Source organism: Dermochelys coriacea, chromosome 24, assembly GCF_009764565.3.
Source record: "Dermochelys coriacea isolate rDerCor1 chromosome 24, rDerCor1.pri.v4, whole genome shotgun sequence".
NCBI lineage: Eukaryota > Metazoa > Chordata > Testudines > Dermochelyidae > Dermochelys > Dermochelys coriacea.
The window spans coordinates 6,078,674-6,103,255 of record NC_050091.1 but is presented as its reverse complement, the minus strand read 5'-3'; the positions used below and the strand labels follow the sequence as shown (position 1 = coordinate 6,103,255).

General features: G+C 39.5%; 1 protein-coding gene across 2 annotated transcripts in view; it reads left to right on the top strand.

Moving 5' to 3' along the window:
• The window catches only part of OTUD7B (OTU deubiquitinase 7B), a 67,987-nt gene that overhangs the window by 15,944 nt on the left and 27,461 nt on the right, over nucleotides 1-24,582 (top strand). The window contains exons 2-4 of one of the 2 annotated variants that reach the window (XM_038382533.2): nucleotides 14,332-14,482; nucleotides 22,260-22,430; nucleotides 23,521-23,736. In XM_038382533.2, coding sequence (XP_038238461.1) covers nucleotides 14,398-14,482; nucleotides 22,260-22,430; nucleotides 23,521-23,736 — 472 coding nt within the window. In that variant the 5' untranslated portion in view covers nucleotides 14,332-14,397. The remainder of the gene's footprint in view (nucleotides 1-14,331; nucleotides 14,483-22,259; nucleotides 22,431-23,520; nucleotides 23,737-24,582) is intronic. The other variant, XM_043502187.1, reaches the window with a different exon arrangement.

Below are 24,582 nucleotides of genomic sequence, written 5' to 3'. Positions count from 1 at the left end.
TTATCAGCCTGAGTTCTACATTGATCACTTCTCTTGTTTTGCATGCATATTTCAGAGTCTGCATCACAGCAGAAGAGGTGTTGGACTTTGAGAATCCTAACAGTCTTGGACATTGTGGTTTTAAAATGAGTAGTCATGCTCCATTCGAGGAAAATATTGACATCATTCTCAATAGCCTAAAATAAGGCTGGGGTGTTTACATCTCTAAGTCACCAGTTGTTGAGATGCTAGTGGCATTGCTACTGCCACATCTGTGGGAGGTTTGTTTTTGCTTGTTTTTTTTTGTTAAATAGCTCCTAATTTGACTTTGAGGATTACTTTTTTTAATCAAACTTCATTGCATTAAATCTTTTTTTCATGGTTTTCCCCTTTGATTTTGAAGGCTGGAATTTAATACATACTGAACTGGTATGTTAGACTTGGAAGGACCTGTTGTATTTTGAAATTAGGCAGCATTTTAGGAAAATATGTATGAAAGCTGTGTTGAGGAATACTTAATAACTTAGAGTATTTTACAAAGATAAAATGTTCTGTGCCCTGAAGATCTGGTAATCCTAAGTAGATAAAGCAGAAGAGCACAGGACAGCAGTTGAAAAAAAGATATTGTGATGGGCTTATTGATTATGGGGGATTGCTAGGAGAGATTTGAAGGAGGGGGAAGATGCTGTGTTTGAGGACAAGGGGAGACTGCTCCAGGGGCTGCCTGAAACAGAATAGAGGAAGACAAAAACAGTAAAACAAGAGAATGAGTGAGCGTGTATGGAACTTTTGTGTGAATATCATAATTGCAAGATGTACCCGCCAGTGCCAGGTTCTGAAACTGAATTTTAGTGAGATTTGTTATATCAAATTGTGGGATTGTATATAGTAGGATTTGAGACTACAAGATCATAAATTCAAGCAAGACTTAAATGTTGGAGGAGGGGAAATGTCCAGATAAATAATCTATTACTGTTTTGAAGTGTGTGACCAAGAGGAAGTAAGGTTTAAAGTTGCTTCCATGAATGTGGTGGTCTAGTGGGAGGGCACTTCCTGGTAAGTGTTTATGGTGGGCTCTATGGTCCTCTGCTATGGTCTTTTTTGTCAAACAAGTCAATAATTTACCATGAAATGTTTGATCTAGTGGGGTGGTTATTGTTGGCATAAAAGATGGATAAGAGAGAAAATGTCAAGAAAATAAAGTGGCTTAAAAGTTGCAAGCTGTAAAGATGTGATCTCAATAGTAAACAATCAGTGAGCATTACTATGATCTCTGTATTCCATTAGAATTATAATTTACTGCATTTTCAATGCACTGATGACGAACTGTTTTTCCTGTTTTCATTTACGTAAGGTTATATCAGTTGTTTTTAATGTGCCTAACACAGAAATGTATCAGACTGAGTTCACGGAACATAGATCTCAGTGTCATGCCATTGACAAGTATTAGGTCAACTGGAGTGCATGTGAGAACAGTCACAAAAGTAGGATGACAGCAAGGCTGCTAGCCCTTGTATTTTAATACAGTTGTGATAGGATCCCATGTGGAGAACAAGGGCTGGTCTACAGTTGAGTTAGGTTGGCTTAAAGTACATAGCTCAAGGCTGTTTTTAAAAAAAAAAAAAAAAAAAAAAAATTCACTCCCTGTCCAATGTACTTATGCCAACCTGAGCCCCAGTGTAGACATTGCTACGTTGATGGAAGAATTATCCTGTCAACGTAGCTACAGCCTCTCGCAGGATTTACTGTAGGGACAGAATTCAGAGTAGCAGCCGTGTTAGTCTGTATCCGAAAAAAGAAAAGGAGTACTTGTGGCACCTTAGAGACTCAAATGTATTTGAGCATAAGCTTTTGTGAGCTACAGCTCACTTCATAAGTGAAACTTATGAAAGCTTATGCTCAAATAAATGTGAGAGTCTCTAAGGTGCCACAAGTACTCCTTTTCTTTTTGTTGTGACAGAAGAAGTTGTTCCATCGCTGCCGTAAGTGTCCATGCTACAGCAGTGCAGCTGCAGTGTTTCTAGGGGGGATGTACCCCAAGATTGGAAGGGGAGCAGAGCAAATTTGAGGGGGATTGCTTTAGAAAGAAAGAACTGGGCTAGTAAAGGCTGAAAATGAGGACAGAGACTAGAGGACTAAAGTAGAGGAGAATATAATAGCCCATAATGTTTATGAACTGAAGGCCCCATGGCTCATTTAATTTAATTGCTAGAATGATCTCTGTAAGTTGCTTGTCTGGAATGGAAAGCGCTTCCTAAATTGGCTACAAACGAAAGGCTGATTTAGGTGGAGGTGGATAGGAAGAAGTGGAGATAACTGTAGAAACATTAACTTGTGTAGATTTTAATGTCATGTATGCTAAGATCTCCCGAAACCAATATATCATGTCTTTTCATTGAGAAATAGCATACTATCACTTGGATTTACAGTTCTTTCAAATCTGAAGGTCTAGTTATGGTATTTATGTGACAGTTGCACCCAAACTGTGCTAGAAATTGTACAGAGTTTCTGGAAGACTATTTCTGCCACAAAAAGCTTATTATCTAAAATAATTTCAGAAAACTATCTGAGGATAAGTAATAGACACATAGCTATACATTTAAAGCAGTCTGGAAAGCTTATATTTATTGTGCCATTCAAACCATAGGAAGTATTTTCACACTGACTTCCTGATGCAGCTCTTTACTTCTCAGGTGATCTGACTATTAAAGTCTTTTATTCCATGCAAGTTTCCAGATGGAAGGTAAATACTTCCTGTGAGGTCCAGTTTAGAATTAAATTCTTCAACCTTCTGTAAAGGGCTCCCTCTCTAGGGGAAAATCAATAATGCACCATTCTTATACATCCTTCCAAATGAGGATCTCGAAGAGTTGTAAACATCAATGAATTAAGTATCCCAACTACTCCATGAAGTAGTTGCCACTCCTGTTTTTAGATAGACTGGCCAACTTTAAACGTGAAAATATCTGGCACTACTACCAAGTCTGTGCCAAGAAACCCACAGGTATCTAGCCTTGGGGTGAAATAGATATGATCTGTAATGTTTGATGGCTCTGGTCCCAGAAATCTGTTTACAAAGCAGGTGCCCCCAGGGGGCATTGTGTTTGACAGTTTTGATTATTTTATCTGAGTGTTCATCCTGGATTCTTTGGGCACAGGGTTCAATATCCGTACCAAAAGGAGTGGATAAGACTCTTTTGCTCCTAGGCAAAGAATTGTTGGGAGGGAACCGCTGTCTCTTTTCACAGCAAGGAGGGTTATTGTAAGGAATTCCCACCTGGTGCATATACTTGATGCCCATTTTTAAATTCTGTGAAATACTTGTTTAATATACCTAGGGTAATCAGTTATGAAGCTTCACTGATTCTGGTCTCTTTGTAAACCAAACCTAGGCCTTGTCTACATTTAAAAGTTCAGCTGACATAGCTACAGCATTCAGTGTTGTGAAAAATTCACACCCAAGAGCTCTGCCAACCTGATTTCAGGTGTAGACGCAGCTAGATCAATGGAAGAATTCTTTTGTCAGCCTAGCTGTAGCTGCTTGGAGCAGTGAATTACCTACAGTAATGGGAAAAACCACTTCCGTCGCTGGAGAAAGCATCTGTTACTGTGCTACAGCAACTGCAGTGTCATTGCTGTCTGTAATACAGACATGGGCTTAAATCTTCCAAGTCTAAACCTTTACATTGGCGGGAATTGTTTCAAAATAACAAACAAAGGAACTGCATTTTATGCATTATGCAAGACTTTTTTGGCTGTCTGAAAATATAATTTGGAAAGCCAGCATGCTTCCTGTACTGTTTAAATAAATTGCTTATTCCTGGAAAACTCAACAGTGAAATTAAATGAGTAGAGAGAAACCTATGCAAGAGAAGCATCAATGGGATATTTTCATATCTCCCAAAAGAATATAGAGCTTGGAGAATGTTCACTAGAAGAAAAAAATTCTGTAGAAAAAAAACCTGGCCAAATCGTTAGGATGCTTGTTTCTGCCTAAATTTTATCTATTTTAACTATTTTATCAGTTAAGAATCTTAGCAACTCAGGCCTTTAAGATAGTGACTAAGACAGTGGACCCCACTAAGGGAGAACTTCAGAACTGCTTTTTCAAATTATTTTTGTTTTGCACAAAAATGGAAACCTGTTTTTTCACACACACAGCACTCTAGTTTACACAGTTTATAAACCTAGATTGGTCTCTTCCCCAAAAGACTTAATTCTAAGTAGCCAAACAAAAATATTTTTTCTCAACTATTAAATATGTTGAGTATTTGTAGAATTCAGAAGGATAACTTATAACAGTTGAATGTCTATTATACAGTGAGTTTTGCAAATCAGAAATCCTAAATGTGATGGAATTATAACCTGTTGTATCAAAAACTAAAAAAAAAAAAAAAAGCCAGTCAGAAACCCAGTATGCTTTAATCCCTGTGTGCATAAAACAGACTAAATAAAGCAAACTAATACATTGTAAGAATAAATACAAAATTGAAAAGTGCCTTTGTAATTTATGATTGCGTATCCCATTGACTTCCAATGGGACCGTGCTTCTAAGTGACTTAAGTGCTTTTTAAATTTCACCCTAATTTTTACACAGCTTGTTTTCTTAAGATTTGTAAATTTTTCTGTAGTTACATGCTTGGGTCATAGCATCCAGCGAAACAAATTATGCCTTGGGTACTAAAGACTATATTGATTTGATTCTCAGTTACGTTAAGGCCCATTTATACAGCTCTGGCATTGTTAAAGTGGTGTAAGGCTTTATCTACACAGAGTTACACTGGTATAACTTAGCCTGGTCTACACTGTGGGGGGATCGATCTAAGATACTCGACTTCAGCTACGAGAATAGCGTAGCTGAAGTAGATCTGTCTTAGATAGACTTAGAATCACTTACTTCGCATCCTTGCAGCGTGGGATTGGTGGCCGCTGCTCCCCTGTCGACTCCGCTTCCGCCTCTCGCTGTGGTGGAGTTTCGGAGTTGACGGCAGAGCGATCGGGGATCGATTTATCCCATCTACACTAGACGCGATAAATCGATCCCCGATAGATCGATAGCTACCCGCTGATCCTGGGGGAGTGTAGACGTGGCCCTGGAGTGTGAATTTAAAACTAGCGTAACTAAACTGATGTAAATGTCTATGTGGACACTCTTATATGCTAGAACAGGGATCGTCAACCTTTGGCACATGGCCCATCAGGGAAATCCCGCTGGTGGGCTGGGATGGTTTGTTTTCCTGCAGCGTCCGCACATTCAGTTGTTCGCAACTCCCACTGGATGTGGTTTGCTGTTCCAGGCCAATGGGGGCTGAAGGAAGAAGTGGCCAGCACATCCCTCGGCCCACGCCACTTCCCGCAGCCCCCATTGGCCTGCAACGGTTCACAGCCAGTGGGAGCTATGATCTGCCGAACCTGCGGACGTTGCAGGTAAACAAACCGTCCTGGCCCGCCAGTGGATTTCCCTGATGGGCTGCGTGCCAAAGGTTGCCGATCCCTGAGCTAGAGTAAGGCTATGTCTACACACACTGCCACTTACATTGGCAAAACTTGCATAGCTCAGGGAGTATGGAAAAAACATCTCCCGAGCAACATAAGTTTCGCAGGCATAAGTGGTAGTATGCACAATGCTATGTTGGCGGGAGAGCTTCTCCATTCGACATAGCTACTGCTGCTTGTGGTGTGTTTTGATTATGTCTACAGGAGAAATGTCTCCTATCGGCGTAGAGCGGCTACACGAGTGATCTGCATTGGTACAACGGTGCTGCTGTAAGCTCAGTGTAGATGTGGCCTAAGACAGGTTTTCTTCAGTTTCGTTGAAGTTGGTTGGAAACACATTTATGTTGAACCAAACAAGCTACTCTTTTACCTGTTTTTGTACTAGTACAAATATTTTGCATAGGGATGTGAATTTTTTTTTTTACCCAAATAGTTATACCAGCTCATCTAGTATAGAAGCTGTTACACTGGTTTAGCTTTATTCCTTTTCCTGCACAGGAAAAGCTATACTGATAGAAGGCACTGCATCCACCCCAGGGGGAGAAGGGGAGGTTGTACTGTTTACAAGTGTGGTTAACGATACAATTTCTGTGTGTAGACAAGGTTTTATACTGAAATGATGGTCCACACGGGTTTGCACTGGTTTACTTAAACCAATTTAATTAAACTAAACTGCAGGTTTGTATACAGAAAAGTCCTATGGGTTGTGATGAATTCTCAGTCACTGGAATCTTTTAAATCAAGATTGGTTTTTTGTTTTTTTAAGAGAGAGATGGTATAGTTTGAACAGGAATTATTTCAGGGATGTTTGACCTCTTGTATAACACAGGCTGTAGGACTAGAATAAAAGATCAGTGGTTTCTTCTGGCCTTAGAATCTGTCTCTATATGTATAATTAATCTAAGACTTGGTCTAAACCAAAAAATATATCGGTATAGGTATGTTGGCCAGGGCTATGGAAGAAAAATACCAATGTAGCACGGCACCAAAAGCCCCAGTAGAGACACTTCTATGTTGACGAAAGAGGGCTTCCATTGACATAGCTAACTTCATTTGGAAAGGTGGTGTTCCTATACTGACAAGCTCCTGTTGGTGTAGGCTGAATCTATGCTATGGGGCTATGCCAACACATGGCTGCATAGTCTCCATAGTGTAGACATGCCCTCACTTTAAGGCCCATTTACGCTGCCAGAGTGGTGTAAAGAAGCCTTGGAGTAAATGCCTTTGCCTTTAGGTGCAAACTGCTAGGCCGTTGGGTCTTCAGAGAACTTGACATGTCAACTGGAGAAGGAAAATAGATTCTATAAAGAACTTTGAGGGAGGATGTTTATGTTCAGCTGCTGCATTTAATGTTGGTTTTGAAGAGGGACTCCTATTACAGGTGGCAAAAACAAGAGGAAGTATTCCCCAGTCGCTTAATATTTACTGAAAAAGAAAAGGAGTACTTGTGGCACCTTAGAGACTAACAAATTTATTAGAGCATAAGCTTTCGTGAGCTACAGCTCACTTCATCGGATGCATTAATATTTACTGAGCACCCTTCATGTATATGGCAGTACCATTTGTTCATCTTTCTGAAGTATTGAATATGTTTGGTTATCAAGGAAGCAATATTCATCAATTTACCAGTACTATTCGTTTGTGTCCATAAGAGAATTTTTGTTTTTGTTTTGGTTTTTTTGCCTATCCTGCATTTGACAGGAAGAAAATACAAAGCCTCACTTAATTTTATTATTTCTCTTACAATGTAAGCTTATCCTTCTGGCCATTCAGAAGCTAACAAAAGCTTGCCTTTTTTTTTTTTAAATGGTCTCAGCTGATGTAGCTCAGCATGTTAAAGAGGTCTGATGCTGTGCTTTATTCTCAAATCTTCTACTGCATCTGAAATTTTCACTGCATTGGAAATCTTGACAAGGATGAATTCTGGAGCTGATTAACCTTGAAAGACCTGCAAGTGGGGGTGGGTGTGTGTGTGTGTGTGTGTGTGTGTCACTACCATTTGTACTGTTGATACAACAAATAAATGCATCTGAGCATTGCTGCTTTATACCGTCGGGCACAGCTGTTTTATTGTAAAAGGTACATTGGTCCCATCCACAATACAAAAAGCTACTGTGTTGGGGGACCTAGTTACAGCGCAGCTGGGAGTTGTGGTTTAGGCCCTTGTCTAAATTCAACTTGTGCACTGGGTTAATTAAAGGTGTGATTTTTTTCTAAATCCATTCCGTTAACTTAGTTCAAAAGGCTGTGTGGACTCTCCTAATTGGATTTAAACCTGGTTTATGTGGGTTTAGCTTGTATTAGTAAATTTATAGGTGCAAGCTAAACAGATCTAACCAGTTTTAGTTTTTTGACAAGGATGGAATTCTGGAGCTGATTAAACTTGAAAGACCTGCAAGTGGGTGGGTGGGTGGGTGTGTCTACATAAAGGTTTGCCCTAGATTTTAATCTGATTTTAAACTGCATCCGATGAAGTGAGCTGTAGCTCACGAAAGCTTATGCTCTAATAAATTTGTTAGTCTCTAAGGTGCCACAAGTACTCCGTTTCTTTTTGCGAATACAGACTAACACGGCTGCTACTCTGTAAACTGCTGCTGTTTGTCTGTATGCCAGTCCTTAAATGAGATTGAGCTGTGTAGTAACTAGGTGTATAGTGTAGTTGTAACTAGGTACCGCAAGAGGTCTGCTTTCTATAGAATAAGCAGAATAAACTACATATCCATTGTAAAAGGTGAAAAATCAAGGAAAGACAAGAAAAGCATGGTGTCCCATAATGGCTTATTAAGAGTAACAACTTTTTTAGGTGTGAATGTTTTGGCTGTAGGAAAGCCTCCAACAGTTCCATTTAATCTGAGTTTCAGAGTAGCAGCTGTGTTAGTCTGTATTCGCAAAAAGAAAAGGAGTACTTGTGGTACCTTAGAGACTAACAAATTTATTAGAGCATAAGCTTTCGTGAGCTACAGCTCACTTCATCGGATGCATTTGGTGGAAAAAACAGAGGGGAGATTTATATACGCACACAGAGAACATGAAACAATGGGTTTATCATACACACTGTAAGGAGAGTGATCACTTAAGATAAGCCATCACCAACAGCAGGAGGGGGAAAGGAGGAAAACCTTTCATGGTGACAAGCAAGGTAGGCTAATTCCAGCAGTTAACAAGAATATCTGAGGAACAGTGGGGGGGTGGGGTGGGGGGGAGAAATACCATGGGGAAATAGTTTTACTTTGTGTAATGACTCATCCATTCCCAGTCTCTATTCAAGCCTAAGTTAATTGTATCCAGTTTGCAAATTAATTCCAATTCAGGAGTTTCTCGTTGGAGTCTGTTTTTGAAGCTTTTTTGTTGAAGGATAGCCACTCTTAGGTCTGTAATCGAGTGACCAGAGAGATTGAAGTGTTCTTCAACTGGTTTTTGAATGTTATAATTCTTGACGTCTGATTTGTGTCCATTCATTCTTTTATGTAGAGACTGTCCAGTTTGGCCAATGTACATGCAGAGGGGCATTGCTGGCACATGATGGCATATATCACATTGGTAGATGCGCAGGTGAACGAGCCTCTGATAGTGTGGCTGATGTGATTAGGCCCTATGATGGTATCCCCTGAATAGATATGTGGACAGAGTTGGCAACGGGCTTTGTTGCAAGGATAGGTTCCTGGGTTAGTGGTTCTGTTGTGTGGTTTGTGGTTGCTGGTGAGTATTTGCTTCAGGTTGGGGGGCTGTCTGTAAGCAAGGACTGGTCTGTCTCCCAAGATCTGTGAGAGTGATGGGTCATCCTTCAGGATAGGTTGTAGATCCTTGATGATGTGTTGGAGAGGTTTTAGTTGGGGGCTGAAGGTGATGGCTAGTGGCGTTCTGTTCTTTTCTTTGTTGGGCCTGTCCTGTAGTAGGTGACTTCTGGGTACTCTTCTGGCTCTGTCAATCTGTTTCTTCACTTCAGCAGGTGGGTATTGTAGTTGTAGGAATGCATGATAGAGATCTTGTAGGTGTTTGTCTCTGTCTGAGGGGTTGGAGCAAATGCGGTTATATCGCAGAGCTTGGCTGTAGACAATGGATCGAGTGGTATGAGCTGGATGAAAGCTAGTGGCATGTAGGTAGGAATAGCGGTCAGTAGGTTTCCAATATAGGGTGGTGTTTATGTGACCATCGCTTATTAGCACCGTAGTGTCCAGGAAGTGGATCTCTTGTGTGGACTGGTCCAGGCTGAGGTTGATGGTGGGATGGAAATTGTTGAAATCATGGTGGAATTCCTCAAGAGCTTCTTTTCCATGGGTCCAGATGATGAAGATGTCATCAATGTAGCGCAAGTAGAGTAGGGGCATTAGGGGACGAGAGCTGAGGAAGCGTTGTTCCAAGTCAGCCATAAAAATGTTGGCATACTGTGGGGCCATGCGGGTACCCATCGCAGTGCCGCTGATTTGATACCTTGCTTGTCACCATGAAAGGTTTTCCTCCTTTCCCCCTCCTGCTGCTGGTGATGGCTTATCTTAAGTGATCACTCTCCTTACAGTGTGTATGATAAACCCATAGTTTCATGTTCTCTGTGTGTGTATATAAATCTCCCCTCTGTTTTTTCCACCAAATGCATCCGATGAAGTGAGCTGTAGCTCACGAAAGCTTATGCTCTAATAAATTTGTTAGTCTCTAAGGTACCACAAGTACTCCTTTTTTTTTTTATTTAATCTGAGTGTGTGGGTAATCGTTGTTTGTCAGTAATTCCTCCTCCTCCTCAGAAAGATGTTTTTCTTTTTTCATTGTAAGAAGTAGCACTATGTCTCAATGAGTGAGTGAGACTGATATTGATCTCTGCATGCAGTGTTGTAACCATGTCAGTCCCAGGATATTTAGGAGACAAGGTGGGTAAGGCAATATCTTTTATTGGACCAATTTCTGTAGGTGAGAGAGAGATGCTTTGGAGTTTACACAGTGCTGGAAACAATCACTTAGGAATTAGTGAGGAACTTGAGGTGCTAGAGGTTAACCTGTGTGACTAATGTCTGGTTTAACTTCAATGTTGGGTCACTTTAGACAGAAGTGATGTCCTATCTCACTCAAGACAAATTTTGGGGTCAGAAAGTGAATTACGATAACATTTGAGGTATAGCCAAATCTGAAGCCAATAATAAAACAAGTCTTGAATACTGATTTATCTGAAGCTGTTCTGGTCCTGTTTACAGTGTGTGGTATGAATCTGACAGAGAAACACTAATGGGAGTGGGGGGGGGGAGGGAAGAGATTGGATAGTTTTATTTTCAAAATATGGGCCTTGTAAAACATTTTAAAAACTTATTTTCATCATGTTATCTCGAATTTTAAAAAAAAAAAAAAACAATAGTGAAATGTTTGCGTTTAACCCAGTTCAGTGGTTTGGTTGTGGTCAGTACTTCAGCCTTGTGCTAATGTGTGTCTTGAAAGTGAAACTAACTTTTATTATGCAAGTCAAATTCAGTGTGTGAAGTAAAACTGCATACATAGTGAAAAGTACTTTTTTTTTTTAAAGGACATTTAGAATTTTTTTTAAACAGGTTTTAAACAATCTCAATGTTATGCTGACCCATTCCCATGTGGATTTCTAGTGAAGTGTGTGTTAAGTAAAAACTAGATTTTGAAGGGAAGAGATTAAAACAAAATGTTCCCTGTGAAGCATCTCTGATTCTGTGAATGAGCTTCCAGGGAGCACAGAAAGGATTTAGAGTAGCAGCTGTGTTGGTCTGTATCCGCAAAAAGAACAGGAGGACTTATGGCACCTTAGAGACTAACAAATAAATAAATTTTAGTCTCTAAGGTGCCACAAGTCCTCATGTCCTTTTTTTAAAAAGGATTTAGTGTCCACTGGTCCTGCAAGCATTGTAAATGTTGTACATGTTAAAACCAGTCCTAACACTTTTTTGCATTAGTGTTTGTTGCTTTTACAGCAAGCTGGAAACTCTACCCATGGTTTACATTCCTTAATTAAGCTAATCTGATTTAGACTATATGTGTAGATGAGGTGGTGGTAGTTCTTGTGTTCTGAGACACTGGCTGGGAATCGGGAGATTCTAGATCTGCCACAAGCTTCCAATGTCACCTTGAATCAGCCACTGAATCTCTGTGCTTTGGTTGTCTGTCTGTTAAATTTGGGGGGGGGGGTGTAGTTTTCTGCCTCAGGATGTGTTGAGGATGAATATATTAACACTTGTGAAGCAATCAGATAATTTTGCAATTAAAGAAATAAGGTCAATGACTGGAGGTTGAAGCTAGTCAAATTCAAATCGGAGTGCGCATTTCTAATTGTAAAGGTAATTAACTACTGAAACAATTCACTCAGTGATATGGTAGGTTCTCCATCAATTGACATTTTTAAGAAAGACATCCAGGCTTGATTTAGTGATGTGCTGTAGCTCAATTACAAGTCATCGGGCTGGATGTAGTAATTATGGGGTGAAATTCTATGGCCTGCGCTAAACAGGCTGTCAGACTAGCTGACTACAGCAGTCCCTTCTGACCTTAATCTCTGTAGGAGCTATTGCTTTTAAGGCCAGCGTGTGTGCTTGTGCTTCAGGTCTTTGAGGTATTTGTTGTAAAAATATTGGGCATTGCAGTGGTGAGTAGAAAGCATTCTTATCCTAAAGAGAGTTTTGAGACCTTGGTCTTGCTTTGTCTGGATTATGAGATAGCGCCCTCTAGGCTGCATGGTGCAGCTCCAGCTTGCCCTTGCTGTAACAGCCACAGTGATGGTGAAACCACAAACAGATGTGCTGCATAAAAACACACAATCTGAAAACTAATGAGGGTGTGGATGTTTCTTCATTTGAACCCTGGCAATTAGTCTGCTTAAAGTTCATTGCTGTCTCTTCAGAACTGAAGTTTTCCGTCTGTCACCTCTGAGATACTGACATTCGTTTGCATGAGGCAGTTTTCGAAGCAACTGTAGATGCTCTGGGTGAATGGGTGTAGGCTGGTTTTGCTTCTTTTTTTCTACATTTCAAAGGTCAGTGCTTTGCTATCTAACTTTTAAAAAAAAAAATTGCTGCAACCGTCAAAAGGAAATATGAGATTATCTTTGGTTCCAACAATACACAAGCTCTCCTCTAAAAGTTGTGTGAACACTGACTATAGCATGTAAAGGATACGAGTGTGTGACCCAGAGCTAGAATGTAGAGACGTTTCTATATCTGATTACCATAACCACAGCAATGGTCCCCACATATTGCCAGCAAAAAACTTGCTTTATACTTGCATTTTCTAATGTTTCTATAACCTACAAATGAGGACAGTCCAAAAATTGCACAAGTAATAAAGAATATTGTGACTTTTCCATTGTGATTAGCAAACACAAACAATTACATTAAGATGATAAACAGAAAATTCAAATATAATGCTTGCTTACTTTAGTTAGAGTTTGAGATCTTTATGCCATTTTGCAGTTTTGCTAATCTTTCATAGGCCTAGAAATTTTTGACATTTGGTAGGGTAAATGGGTTAGTCTCTCTTGGTAGGGTACTGGAAATATCTTAATCAACCTTACACACACTCCCCCCCACCCCGATTTGCATACCAAGTTTCAGTTTAGAATGAATTTTTCAATCTGTTTATATGCCCTGAAAATAGAGATTTGAAAATAGCCCCTTAGCTACAGTGCTGCTTAACCTCTCCAGGATATTTGCTTAGTCCAAACTTCTGTGGATGCATGCATTGATTTCTGGCCTAGAGGAACATAGCAAATCCGGATTTGCTATGCATAAGTAGGAGCGCACACCTTGCCTATCTCTCCAACTCTTTGGAACTGTTTACATTTAAATTACATAAATCTTGTATCTGGACTTGAAATTTTTAGGACTGGCTTGTTTGTTTGATTCCTAGGAAGAGATTTAGCCATTGGAAGGATCTTTTTCGATGCACCTCTTTCCAGAGGCCGTTCACTGAGGAGAGTAGTGCCTTTATGGGTAGAAGGAGATCTTGCATGGAAAATTGCAAAGGCTGCTAAGCTGATTCATATTTCCACCAAGCTGAAGTACATCATCATTGTCTTTACAAGGTGGACTTGGCGGGTTTTGTAACGGCAAAATTTGAATGGAAAGTTTTGCAAATAAAGCTGTTCACCAGCTATTTCATAGCTTTTATTAGTGGTTGGCTGTTTTTAAAGCAAGTGCATGCTGAAATGATTTCTGCCCAGTACAAAGTTTGATTGGTCAACTATTCTAGTCCAAAGGAAGGATATTTTTTTTACCTGAAAAGTAGTTTTTGTACAGACTGCATCTACTAATGAAAATGTTAGTTCTCATTTTTTTTCTTGTGAATTACAAACATGCCTTTGAAGAGGAATGTCTCTAGATGAGAGGTCAAGGATGTACTGCTCTCAGTACAGATATCGAGATATCCTGCAAATTCTCTAGATAATCTAATTTATTTTGCTAACTACTTGTCTACTGTTTTGAAATAAGTCCTGCTGACTAAAGGAATGGCTTAAGTTAGTCAGCTTTTGTATTCCTTTAATTAGTAAAGCCACTTCTCTGTACACTGAATATTCTTTGCCTCACACTGTGTTTCTAGTTTTGGATAACATCTCATTTAAGTTTAGTTAAAAAGTTCTGGTATCACAAGCCATTACAGTTCATTTCACATAATTTAGGTGTATTGAAACAATTAGGGTACTGTTCCAGGAAACAAGAATAGCAACATAATTCATATTCTCTATCAATTAGTGAATAGTCAGGCACACAGCCACCTCTAATCCTGAAACAAAATTAGTTTTTAAAAGATGAGAATGAACCATCTGCTATTGGATACTTCCCAGTTTGCTCATAGCCTGCATTGCCAGGCTAATTATTTTATACTTTGTAACATGAGCTGTGTACATTTCATTCTTAGATTGAAGACTAAGCTTTGATCTATGTCCCAGCTGTTCCCAACTGCCTGCAAGGAATTCATGATCACATGACCCTGGATATGGATGTCGTCTTGTCGGATTTTGTTCGCTCAACGGGGGCAGAGCCAGGACTTGCCAGAGACCTACTTGAAGGTAAAGAGTGAGTGATGGGGTAGGAATAGTTAATTCTTCAGTAGGTTTTGTATTGGTATAAATGATTGATAGAAAAAGGAGTCAGTCAAGAGAGGGGTAGATAGGCTGTTAGTGGGGGTAGTACTGCACATACTAAGATTACCTTTGTAGTACAGTTAGTGAAATCTTGGCTTGATCTCATGTTTCATGTCAATACAGTAACAAACCTCAGCTGATTGCTAGAGGTAGAATGCATAAAACAAAAGTATAGTGTTGGAATATGCCTTTTATTGTTGCGTGATGCACACCATAAGCAATCATCTCAAGGGCTAACAAAAATCGGTGTTTGATCAGAGGGGTTTTCTAAAGCTTGAACAACTTGTACTGGGAAAAGAGCCTTTAGCATAGTTTCAGTGTACTCTACCATATGGCTATTTCAGAATTTTGTGAGTGAGTGATGTAGAGGTGTGAATTGTACATGTGCCCTTTTTGCCTCCGAACTACTCACTTGCAAATTTTTCTGCTATTACTTTGCCATAACCTTGATCTTGATTAAGACTTGAGACAAATTTACTGCATTTGTATAATCTCCGATTATTAATCTTCTATGCATTTAGTAGGCAGACAGCTTTTATCCTAAAAATTGCAGCTTTCAAAACTGTACACAACTATGGGGATGTGTTGTGCTTTAGACATACAGATCCCAAAGCAAATACAATCTGAATTGTAAAATCTAATTTGGAACCGCTATTTCTCATTAAATTAATTCTACATTTCTTATCAGTGTATGAATATTAGCTCTTGCTTACATAGCAGTTCTGATAGCATACAATTTTTGTTTTTTTCATAGGAGCATAGTGTAGGTCAATGGTTCTTAACCAGGGATACGCAAACCCCTGCAGGAATGCAGAGGTCTTCCAGGAGTACATAAACTCATCTAGAGATTTGCCTAGATTTACAACAGACTACATAAAAAGCACTAACAAACTCACTACAAACTAAAATTTCATACAGACAATGACTTGTTTATGACAGTATTTATATTCCAGTGGATTTATTTTATAATTATATGGTACAAATGAGAAAGTAAGCAATTTTTCAGTAATAGGGTGCTGTGACACTTTTTTTTGTGTTTGTCTGATTTTGTAAGCAAGTAGTTTTTTAAGTGAGGTGAAACCTGGGGTACAAAAGACAAATCAAACTCCTGAAAGGTATATAGTAGTCTGGAAAGGTTGAGAGCCACTGGTGTAGGTTAATCGTCTATCTTTGATATGAAAATTAACTAACTGTGTTTATAATTTTTGCTGTTTAAAATGACATCACACTTCAGTTCAGTCTCCCATCTTATATTTATGGACACTTTCAACCTGGTGGCAGAGTACTGAGGAAGGAGGAAAATGAGCAAATCTTCTCCCAACCTCTGTCAATCTTAACTATAGATATTTTAAAAATTCCAGTTTTGGGTAGGTAGTAGTTCAGTGTGGGTTTTTTTAATGTTCTAATCAAATTACGATGCTAGCATGCAACTGTGTTTTGTTCCTTAATGGGACATGGTCAGTGTACTACTAATGCTAACAAAGATGGGACCAGCTACCAGTATTCTTACTGCTGTCATGTAGCCCACTTAGAGAAAAGCTAACCAACATTTCAAGAACATCTACACCCAACTTGCACTAGTTTCTCTGCAGTTACTACCAGTTTGGATCTACAACAGTAATGAGGTACAGGCCCTAAAGTTGTCAGTGTAGATCCAAATTGCTTCACCTCTTAGCTTCTGTTTTCCACCTTGATAATGCCCCTTGAGGGCTGAGGATTGGCTCATATTCATATAGAGAGCTTTTGCTCTTCAATTACTTTGGGTGATGGGCAAAGTTCCCATTTACTTTACTGGAGCCAGGATTTCACTTTGTGTTTACAGATGGTAATATTGTCTAGAAGGAAGTCTGTCGAGTGTGGGTTTTGTGGTGTTTATATATCTTCTGGTTTCTAATTTAAGTTAGTGTTTCATTTTAAGGATTTTGAATGTTGTCTTTCAGGAGAAATACTTTAGCTTGGGATGGAGAGGTATTTTATAATTTTTCTCTCCCACTCCAATACTTGTGTGGTTATTTATTTTGACAGCTGTAATCTTAATTAATTTTCATAATTCACTAGCAGAACAACTGCAGTTTTTTTTTTTTTTTTTTTTTTTTTTTTTTTTTTTTTTTTTTTTTGCATTATCATAGTGCTTAGGAACCTCAGTCATGGCCCAGAATCAGTGGTGCTAGGCACTGTACAAACACAGAACAAAAGTAGTCCGAGTTTACCATCTAAGTATAAGATGAGATAAGAAAGGGGTACAGAGAGACCAGCAGAAAGGTACAGGGAAGCAATAAAACCATGTGGGTCAGCATGATAGACTGTGGTCTCGGCACACAATCCATCTAAATGTTGTCCAGTCTTTCTGTCGGCCTGGCAGTAAAGGAGAGTTTTGAGATGGATTATTGAAGGAAAATGAATTTGTTTTGTGGATGTTTGAGGCACTCCTCACAAGTGTGAGGAGTAGCATGGAAGAAAGCATGAGGTTGTCTGTTTGAATATTTAACAAGCAAATGATGGAGGCTGATGACAGACCGGAGTTCACTTTTTGATCCTGAATGAGAGATGATAGGTAGGTTTGGGAATAGGCTGTGAAGGGCCTTGCAAGTGCAAACAGGTAGATTGTTTGACATGACGGAGAAGAGGGAGCCAGTGGAGGGATGCAAAGAGAAGAATGACATAGTTAAAGCTGCGGGTAGGGAAATTATCCTGGCAGCAGCATTCTGAATGGATATGATGGGGACAAGATTGCATTTATCAAGACCAATGAAAAGGATGTTGCAGTAATCGAGATGCGAGGTGGTGAGAGTTGTAGCTGTGTGGATGAATAGGAAAGGCGATATCTTAGCGTGAGATGTTATGCAGTGTGTAGTCTGTTAATAGAACTTATTTAACTGCATTTGCCAATCAATGTTTGAGAGGTGGGGCAAGGCAGCGAGGCTGATTTTGGGGGGAGGGGGAAGCATTCGTATGGTTCTACTGTGTGCTTTTGGAACAGGAATATTTTATAAAGTTAAGTTATCCAAAACCTTGATAATTTAAGAAGGGTGAAAGTATGCAATATGGCTCCTTTTGTGTATAAAGAGCCATATGCTTGTGTCAGCTGTCTGACTCTGATTACACATTATCCTGTATCTTGATTATTACCTTTCCTACACACAGCTACAGTTTTTTTTATACCTGCTTTGTAGTTTGATTAGAATCTAACTTTACTAATGCTGTTAAGTGTAAATGGCTTTGCTTGGCAAGACCTGGTGTTAAGTTTCAGGTGTAAGTATTTCAATACAAAAATAAAGAATCTGGAAAATACGTCATTTGGCAAGATCATCTAGGCTTAATGTTTTAAGTTCTTTTGTCTTCCAGTTAGAATGTGCACTGTTAGATTTTCTTTTTGTGGCCTCCAGAAACTAAATATTCTGCAGAAATAGTTGACAGATCTCAGTTGTCCACGGTGGATTTCCTTTTTGTCTCCACTGAAGTTCTAGCCTCTGGAATACCCCTTTATTTTCAGTCTGGTTATTCAGATGTCAATGCAGGGTGTGTGTGAAATCTGATTGATTCATATTGCCATTTGCTTTCAAAAACCATATGGGTCTGAGCTACCTAAACCACACTCACTTTTCAATGAGAATTTACTTTATGCTCTACTTAAATACTGCATTGTCATTCACAGAAATGTATATTAAGTTTAAATATTCTATTATAAGAATAGAGCCCAATGGAACACCCTTATCTACAAAATAACTGCATGCAAAATGTAGTTTCTACAATATTTATTTACATGTCTACCAAAATTACTTTGTGGTGTTGTGGCTGTGTCAGGCCCAGGATATTAGACAAGATATTAAATTGGTCTACTAAAAGATATTGCATCACTCATCTTATCACTCTAAAATTACTTTACTAATGTGTTTTATAGTAAGAGTTTATTTATATAAATATCTGATATTGGTGGTGGTAGATTAAAAATGGCAGTGTTGTGATGAGGTCAAATCTAAGACCTTACTGCTAATCTAGGAACTGCTACAGTTTGAAAGACTAGTGGCACCACTATCTCTTCCAAATAGTTTGGGAATTTGTAAGGCACCATGAAGATAATATAAAATATCATAACCAGAGGGGGTTTTTTCTTGGCTTCCTTATCTGGCTCCTTCCCATCTTTGTCTAGTTCAATATTTTATGTATAAGATGAAATGTACTTTTTCAATAATAAAATTTGTCCGGAGTAGAGTAGTGTAAATCTACTTGTATTAAGAGGTTCATTGTACTGTATAAATCTGATGACCTGAAGGAGCTGTAATGTTTCTTGTATAGGATCTATTAAGTTAGCATATCTGCTCTCATCAATTTGTTAGCAGTTTGTATGTTAGTGATGTTTTTCATATGTGAAGTTTCTTACAATTGTGGGCATATGGAATACAGGGTTGGTGTGAATTTTTGTCTCAGATTTTTTTCAGTATATTTGGACAACTTTTTAGTTCTTGAACTATTAATTTAAAGTAATACGTGAGCAGTTGATCATATCTGGGGCTGGTTAACAGGCACTTGTGTAGTTGAACTAAATTTGATCAGTCCTCATGTAGGCTTTTATTTAGAAAGGAGAAATGCAGTTTGTAGCAGCAGAATATAAAATTGTTCATGCAGTACTAGGGTAACAGAATTATTGTAGTAACAGAAATGAGCATGCTTATCTCCTCCAGGTTAAATTCTAAATTTTGCTTTTTTAAACTTAAACATTTCCAAGTTTTAGGAATTGATTACTCGATACTGAAGAATGCTGGTAACCTAATGTAATTGCTGCTAACTGCAGATGAGGCTTTGAGTGAAAACACTCATGACTATTTTCTTTTCATAACATTTTCAGTGGGTATCAGTCTGATTCAGATAGAAAATTTGAACCATTATTTCAGGCCGTCTCAGTGATTTAAGGGTAACTGACTTTTTTGTAAGAGGATCCTCTACAATAAACAATATAGTGGTTGCTGTTCTTAGTTTTTAAGCTGTTTAGTGTTGATCTATAAAATCCTTTATAGTCTTTGTTTAAATGTATATCAAACTTCCTCTCCTTGTATTTTAACGTAGCAGCTATCATTGGCTGGAAGACTTGGCTTGACAATACCTACATATTTGTTTGTAGTGGTGTTGTAGCTGAGTTGGTCCAAGGATATTAGAGACACAAAGTAGGTGAGGTAATTTATCAGACCTACTTCCGTTGGCAGAAAGGACAAGCTTTGAATTTCATAGAGCTCTTTTTCAGGTGTGAGGATGGTAACCAGAGTATCAAAGCTAAATATAAATTGGGACAGATTTTTTTTGAAGTGATCTCCTTCATGTGTGAATCCGCTTATGCTTTATCTATCCCAACTTGTATTTAGCTTGGACACTCTGGTTACCTTCCCCAGATATGAAGAAGAGCTCTGTGACGCTTGAAAACTTGTCCTTTCCACCAGCAGAAGTTGGTCAAAAAGCAGATAGTACCCTTCCCTACCTTGTCTGTCTCAATCCCTACAGATGTATGTCTGTGGACAGGGCCCTTTACTCTGCCTTTTTCCTTAAGGGCTTGTCTACACTACCGCACAGGGTCAATCTAAGATATATAACTTCAGCTACGTGAATAGCGTATCTGAAGTCTATGTACTTGGATCTACTTATCGCGGGTGTCTTCACTGCGGTAAATTGACAGCTGACTCTCTCCTGTTGACTCAGCTTGCGCTTCTCGTTCTGGTGGAGTACCGGTGTTGATGGGGGAGTGCTTAGCGGTCGATATACTAGACGCGATAAATCGACCCCTGCTGGATCGATCGCTGCCTGCCGATCCGGCAGGTAGTATAGACAAGCCCTAAGTCTGACATAGCTAGAGTTTCATCTTCAGGGCATGCGTGCAAGGCCTGATTTAAAGGTGCCGAGTTCCTGCAGCTTCTACTTGAAGCCAAAAACAAGCCCCTAGGCTCTCGTATGTTTGGGTTTTTATTCAGGGGAGTTACTGTGTGAGTTAATGTTAGTTTAGCTGACTTCACAGTTTATTCATTTTGTTTTAAATATAAATGAAGTTTGACCAACAGCCACATCTTATAACATAAATCTGGTGAAAACTTAGTTTGGGTAGCAGTTTCACTGAACAGCTGTATCTGTCTCCATCTGGAATAATGAAATTCAATGCTGAGTCCACTTAAAAAAATAAAATACACTAGCTCTAGCTATTGATTTTGCTTTTAGGAAACAGAACATCACTGTAAATCTGTGAATACTTAAGAATCCTCACAACTGGCACCACGTGGGATCCTTCCATATAAACTTTAATGCCTTCTTTGTGAAAATAGGGGAAAAAACATTTGGTGAATTGTTTGGCTAATATAGAAATTCAGAAGTTGTAATAGTTGAGTATTCACAGATGTATATTGCTTCAAGAGCTCAGAAGTTCGAACAATGTACACTAGAAATTGTTGGGTTTGTATGTTCGTGAGTGAGGCAGATTTTGACTTGTGATTGCAAATTAAATTTTGATTTAATGGGTCAGTAAATTCCTGAGGCTGATGCTTTTAAATAAAAGCTTGACTAAAAAAAGTGTTCATTTATCAAGCAGATTGCTGTGTAGTCACTAAACATTATCAATTAAATCTCTCTCTCAGAAGAAGTTAAACACTACAGAAGCATATTTGCCTTGGGAAAATAGATATTGTGAAACTTGTTTTGATTTGGCTTATAATACATCATGGACAATCAGCAATTTAACTATTTTTCTTGTAGTGAATGTACTGCATATGTTGACTTTCTTTTAAAGCAGTAAATGAACAATGTATTAAGATTCTGGATAGGTTAATAAATCCTCAGTATTGCAGGTTCAACATACATCATAACCCACTTGGTGGCATCTGTTTTTTCTATATCTAAAATGACAATTGTTTCTAAAAGGTCAATTTATTGCATACTGAAAAATTTACATGGTTTAATTTTATATTGATAAATCTTATCTATGATCCTTTCAGATTGGTGGATAGTATTAAATTTAAGAGGACTGACTTTAAAGATACAGTCAATCCCACTGAATTTGCTGTTGAGCTACATTGTTTTTCATTCAGTTAGTAGTGCATCTGATTTTTCTATAAAATATCCCAGCTAACTAGTGTGGCTGGCAACTCTCATGCTTAAATTCCAAATAAATTGTCAACTTTTAAAAGAACTGAATTTGACCATGCATGACTATTTGATCCTTGTGTTGCCCTGCAGTAATGTGAATGAACGGAAAGCTCTGTGCTGTTAGCTTTATTGGAGAGCAAATAGGGCTTACATTGTATTAAATTTCTTAAATACAGTAGAAGAGGCTTCCAAAACAATATTAAGTATGACCTCAATCATCTGACAAACTGGTCTGCATAGAAAGTGCTTGTTGAATGTGAAGGAAATCTGAAGATCAGTGCAGTTTTACAGACAAAATAGGCATCTTTCAAAGTGTGAAATTAACGTAAATACTAAGACTGTTAGAGGCTTCCCATGTTCCATCTTCTACTCCTAAGCACATACAATGCATACTATTGAATTTCAGGCTTGATGGTTGTTTCCATCACATGGTCGTCTTGGTTTATTTCCAGGTTAGAGTTAGTGTTTTGATAACAAGTTGATAAGTTGCATTTAAGGCATTCCTCGGGGGCGCATGTTTCAAAAATGGTTTAACTCTCTTTTTCTCTAATGCTGAGAGTTTTCGTTATACTTTCCAAACTAGGTAAAAACTGGGATGTGAATGCAGCACTAAGTGACTTTGAACAGCTGAGGCAAGTGCATGCTGGGAACCTGCCGCATTCCTTCAATGAAGGGCGCAACTTTAAATCCTTGGAAAAAGAAGCTCCTCGACCGGTGAGGCCACCGCTCCAGCGGCAAGATGACATTGTTCAAGGTAAAGCAACATTCCTAGATGATTTTCAACAGGATTGTATTCAAGCTCAGTCATGTGTCAAAGGAGAATGAAATACTTTCTAAAACACAGTGGGACGGATTCTGTCCCCTGCTTTGGCAATATAGGGGATGGAATCTAGCTAGGGGAAAACTCACCTGAGGGGCACACACATTGTAGGGCCACTAGAAGTGATCCTAAGTTGCTCCTTAGAAGCCTCAGCACAGGGTGCTTACTGGGAAGTGCTGCAGCGCTGAATTCAGGACTGCATTGGTGTCTGTAAGCAGCTGAGGATGAGATACTGAAAGTCAGAGCATCTGAGCAACCAGGGGCCATTCCGACTTGTGTCTGAGGCTGTTTCAGTACCTGTAGCAGCCCAGAATTCGCAGGTTGCAAAAGGTGGTGCCAAAGCCATATTTGCCCCCCCCCCATTTCCATTGGCTATGCATTTGTGGAAGTGAAATGTGGAAACTGGGCCTAGTCAGTCTTCAAGTGGTTATTTGATAACAAGCTGAGTGCCGAATCCAGAGCAGAGCGTTATTGCCTCTTCCTTTTAATCTTCAAGCTGGAACCACTAGTCCAGGCTGCTGTTAACTGATAGGCTCTGTACAGTCCTGGCACTCTGAAGGGTCTGAGAATCACTTCATTGCAGTTTCTTTGCACTTTTGTTGCACTTTCCATGTGAAGATCTCAAAGCACTTTCATGAATTAAGCCTTAATTCCTGGTGGATGGAGGCTTTAACTTAAGTGTTGGATGTGGAAATTGAGGCAGAGAAATGAAATGACTTGTCTGGGGTCACATGCTGAGGTAGGGGCAGAGATGGGAGTAGAACTTAGGACAGAGTCAAGAGACCTGTGGTTTAACAAGTAGGTTATGGTCCTTCTCCACAACCCAGTTTTGCTTTCCTTCCTTCCCTTTTGGAATTAGAAGTACTTGTCAGTTCTATATGCTAGGGCAGTTCAGATGCTTGCCACAAAACTAAAATGCTAGTTGAAGACTATGTAAAATGCTTTTACTTTGAGGGAAAGTGGTCCAGGAAATATGCATAGGCGTTATCTTCACATCTTAATGTTTCTTCTCTTCTTCCTTCAGAGAAACGTCTGTCTCGGGGCATTTCCCATGCTAGCTCCACCATTGTCTCTTTGGCCCGCTCCCACGTCTCCAGCAATGGTAGCAGTGAACATCTGTTGGAGATGCCCATTTGCACTTTCCAGTTACCCGATCTCACTGTGTACACAGAAGAATTTCGCAGTTTCATTGAGCGAGATCTCATTGAGCAGTCTATGCTGGTAGCATTGGAACAGGCTGGTAAGTGTTACCCTGATTTTTTTTTTTTTTTTGTTCTTAACGCTAATTTGGTGCAGTGGTAGCAATTTTGTGCCAGTGCCAACTGGAATGCTCTGGTTTACAAGCTTCTGGCTGTAAAGAATGGAACATGTTCTAGGGATAATGCACTCCGTATCTACGAAGGATAAAGTTGTTTGATCTTCTCTCTAGCATGAAAACAAACCATAGAGTTAAGAGAGAAGTCTATAGAACAAGCTTAAAGCTACATTGTTTTTGTATGTAGGCACTGTATGTATGTGATCTGTTCATGGTGTTTCTAAATATAACTGTGACGGGGCTTCTGCTGGTCATCTTGCGGATCAGCTCCATAGGTATGACCATTCCCAGTGGTGTCTCACCTGCCATCACGTCTGCTACTGGACCCACGTCACTCCAAAGACCACAGCATCCTCTTCATGACACAGCCCTCTGGCCATGCCACAATCTGTGCTCCACCCTTCCTGGGGGGCCAGTACTGCAGTCCAGCTGTCCAGCCACCCCGTCGGGGGGTGGGGTGGGGGAAGAAACCTGGACCCATCCACTACTTCAGGCCCTGGCCCAGGGACCCTCTAGATGTCGGCCACTTCCTGTATCCCCTCCAATCTCACAGTACATTTCCCTGGGCCATTTTCCTGTGGCCCCAGCACCTTTTCACTCTTACCTCGGCCTCAGCGTGCCAGTCTTAGCATCCAGCCAGGAGCTCTCTCTAGCTTCCCTGGTCCCTGCTCGGCTCTGCTCTGTCCAGGGTGCTGGCACTCTTTCCTCTTGCTAGGAGCCTGATTTTCCCTTCTTGAGCTCCAGGCAGTTACTGACTCTCTCTGCCCTGCT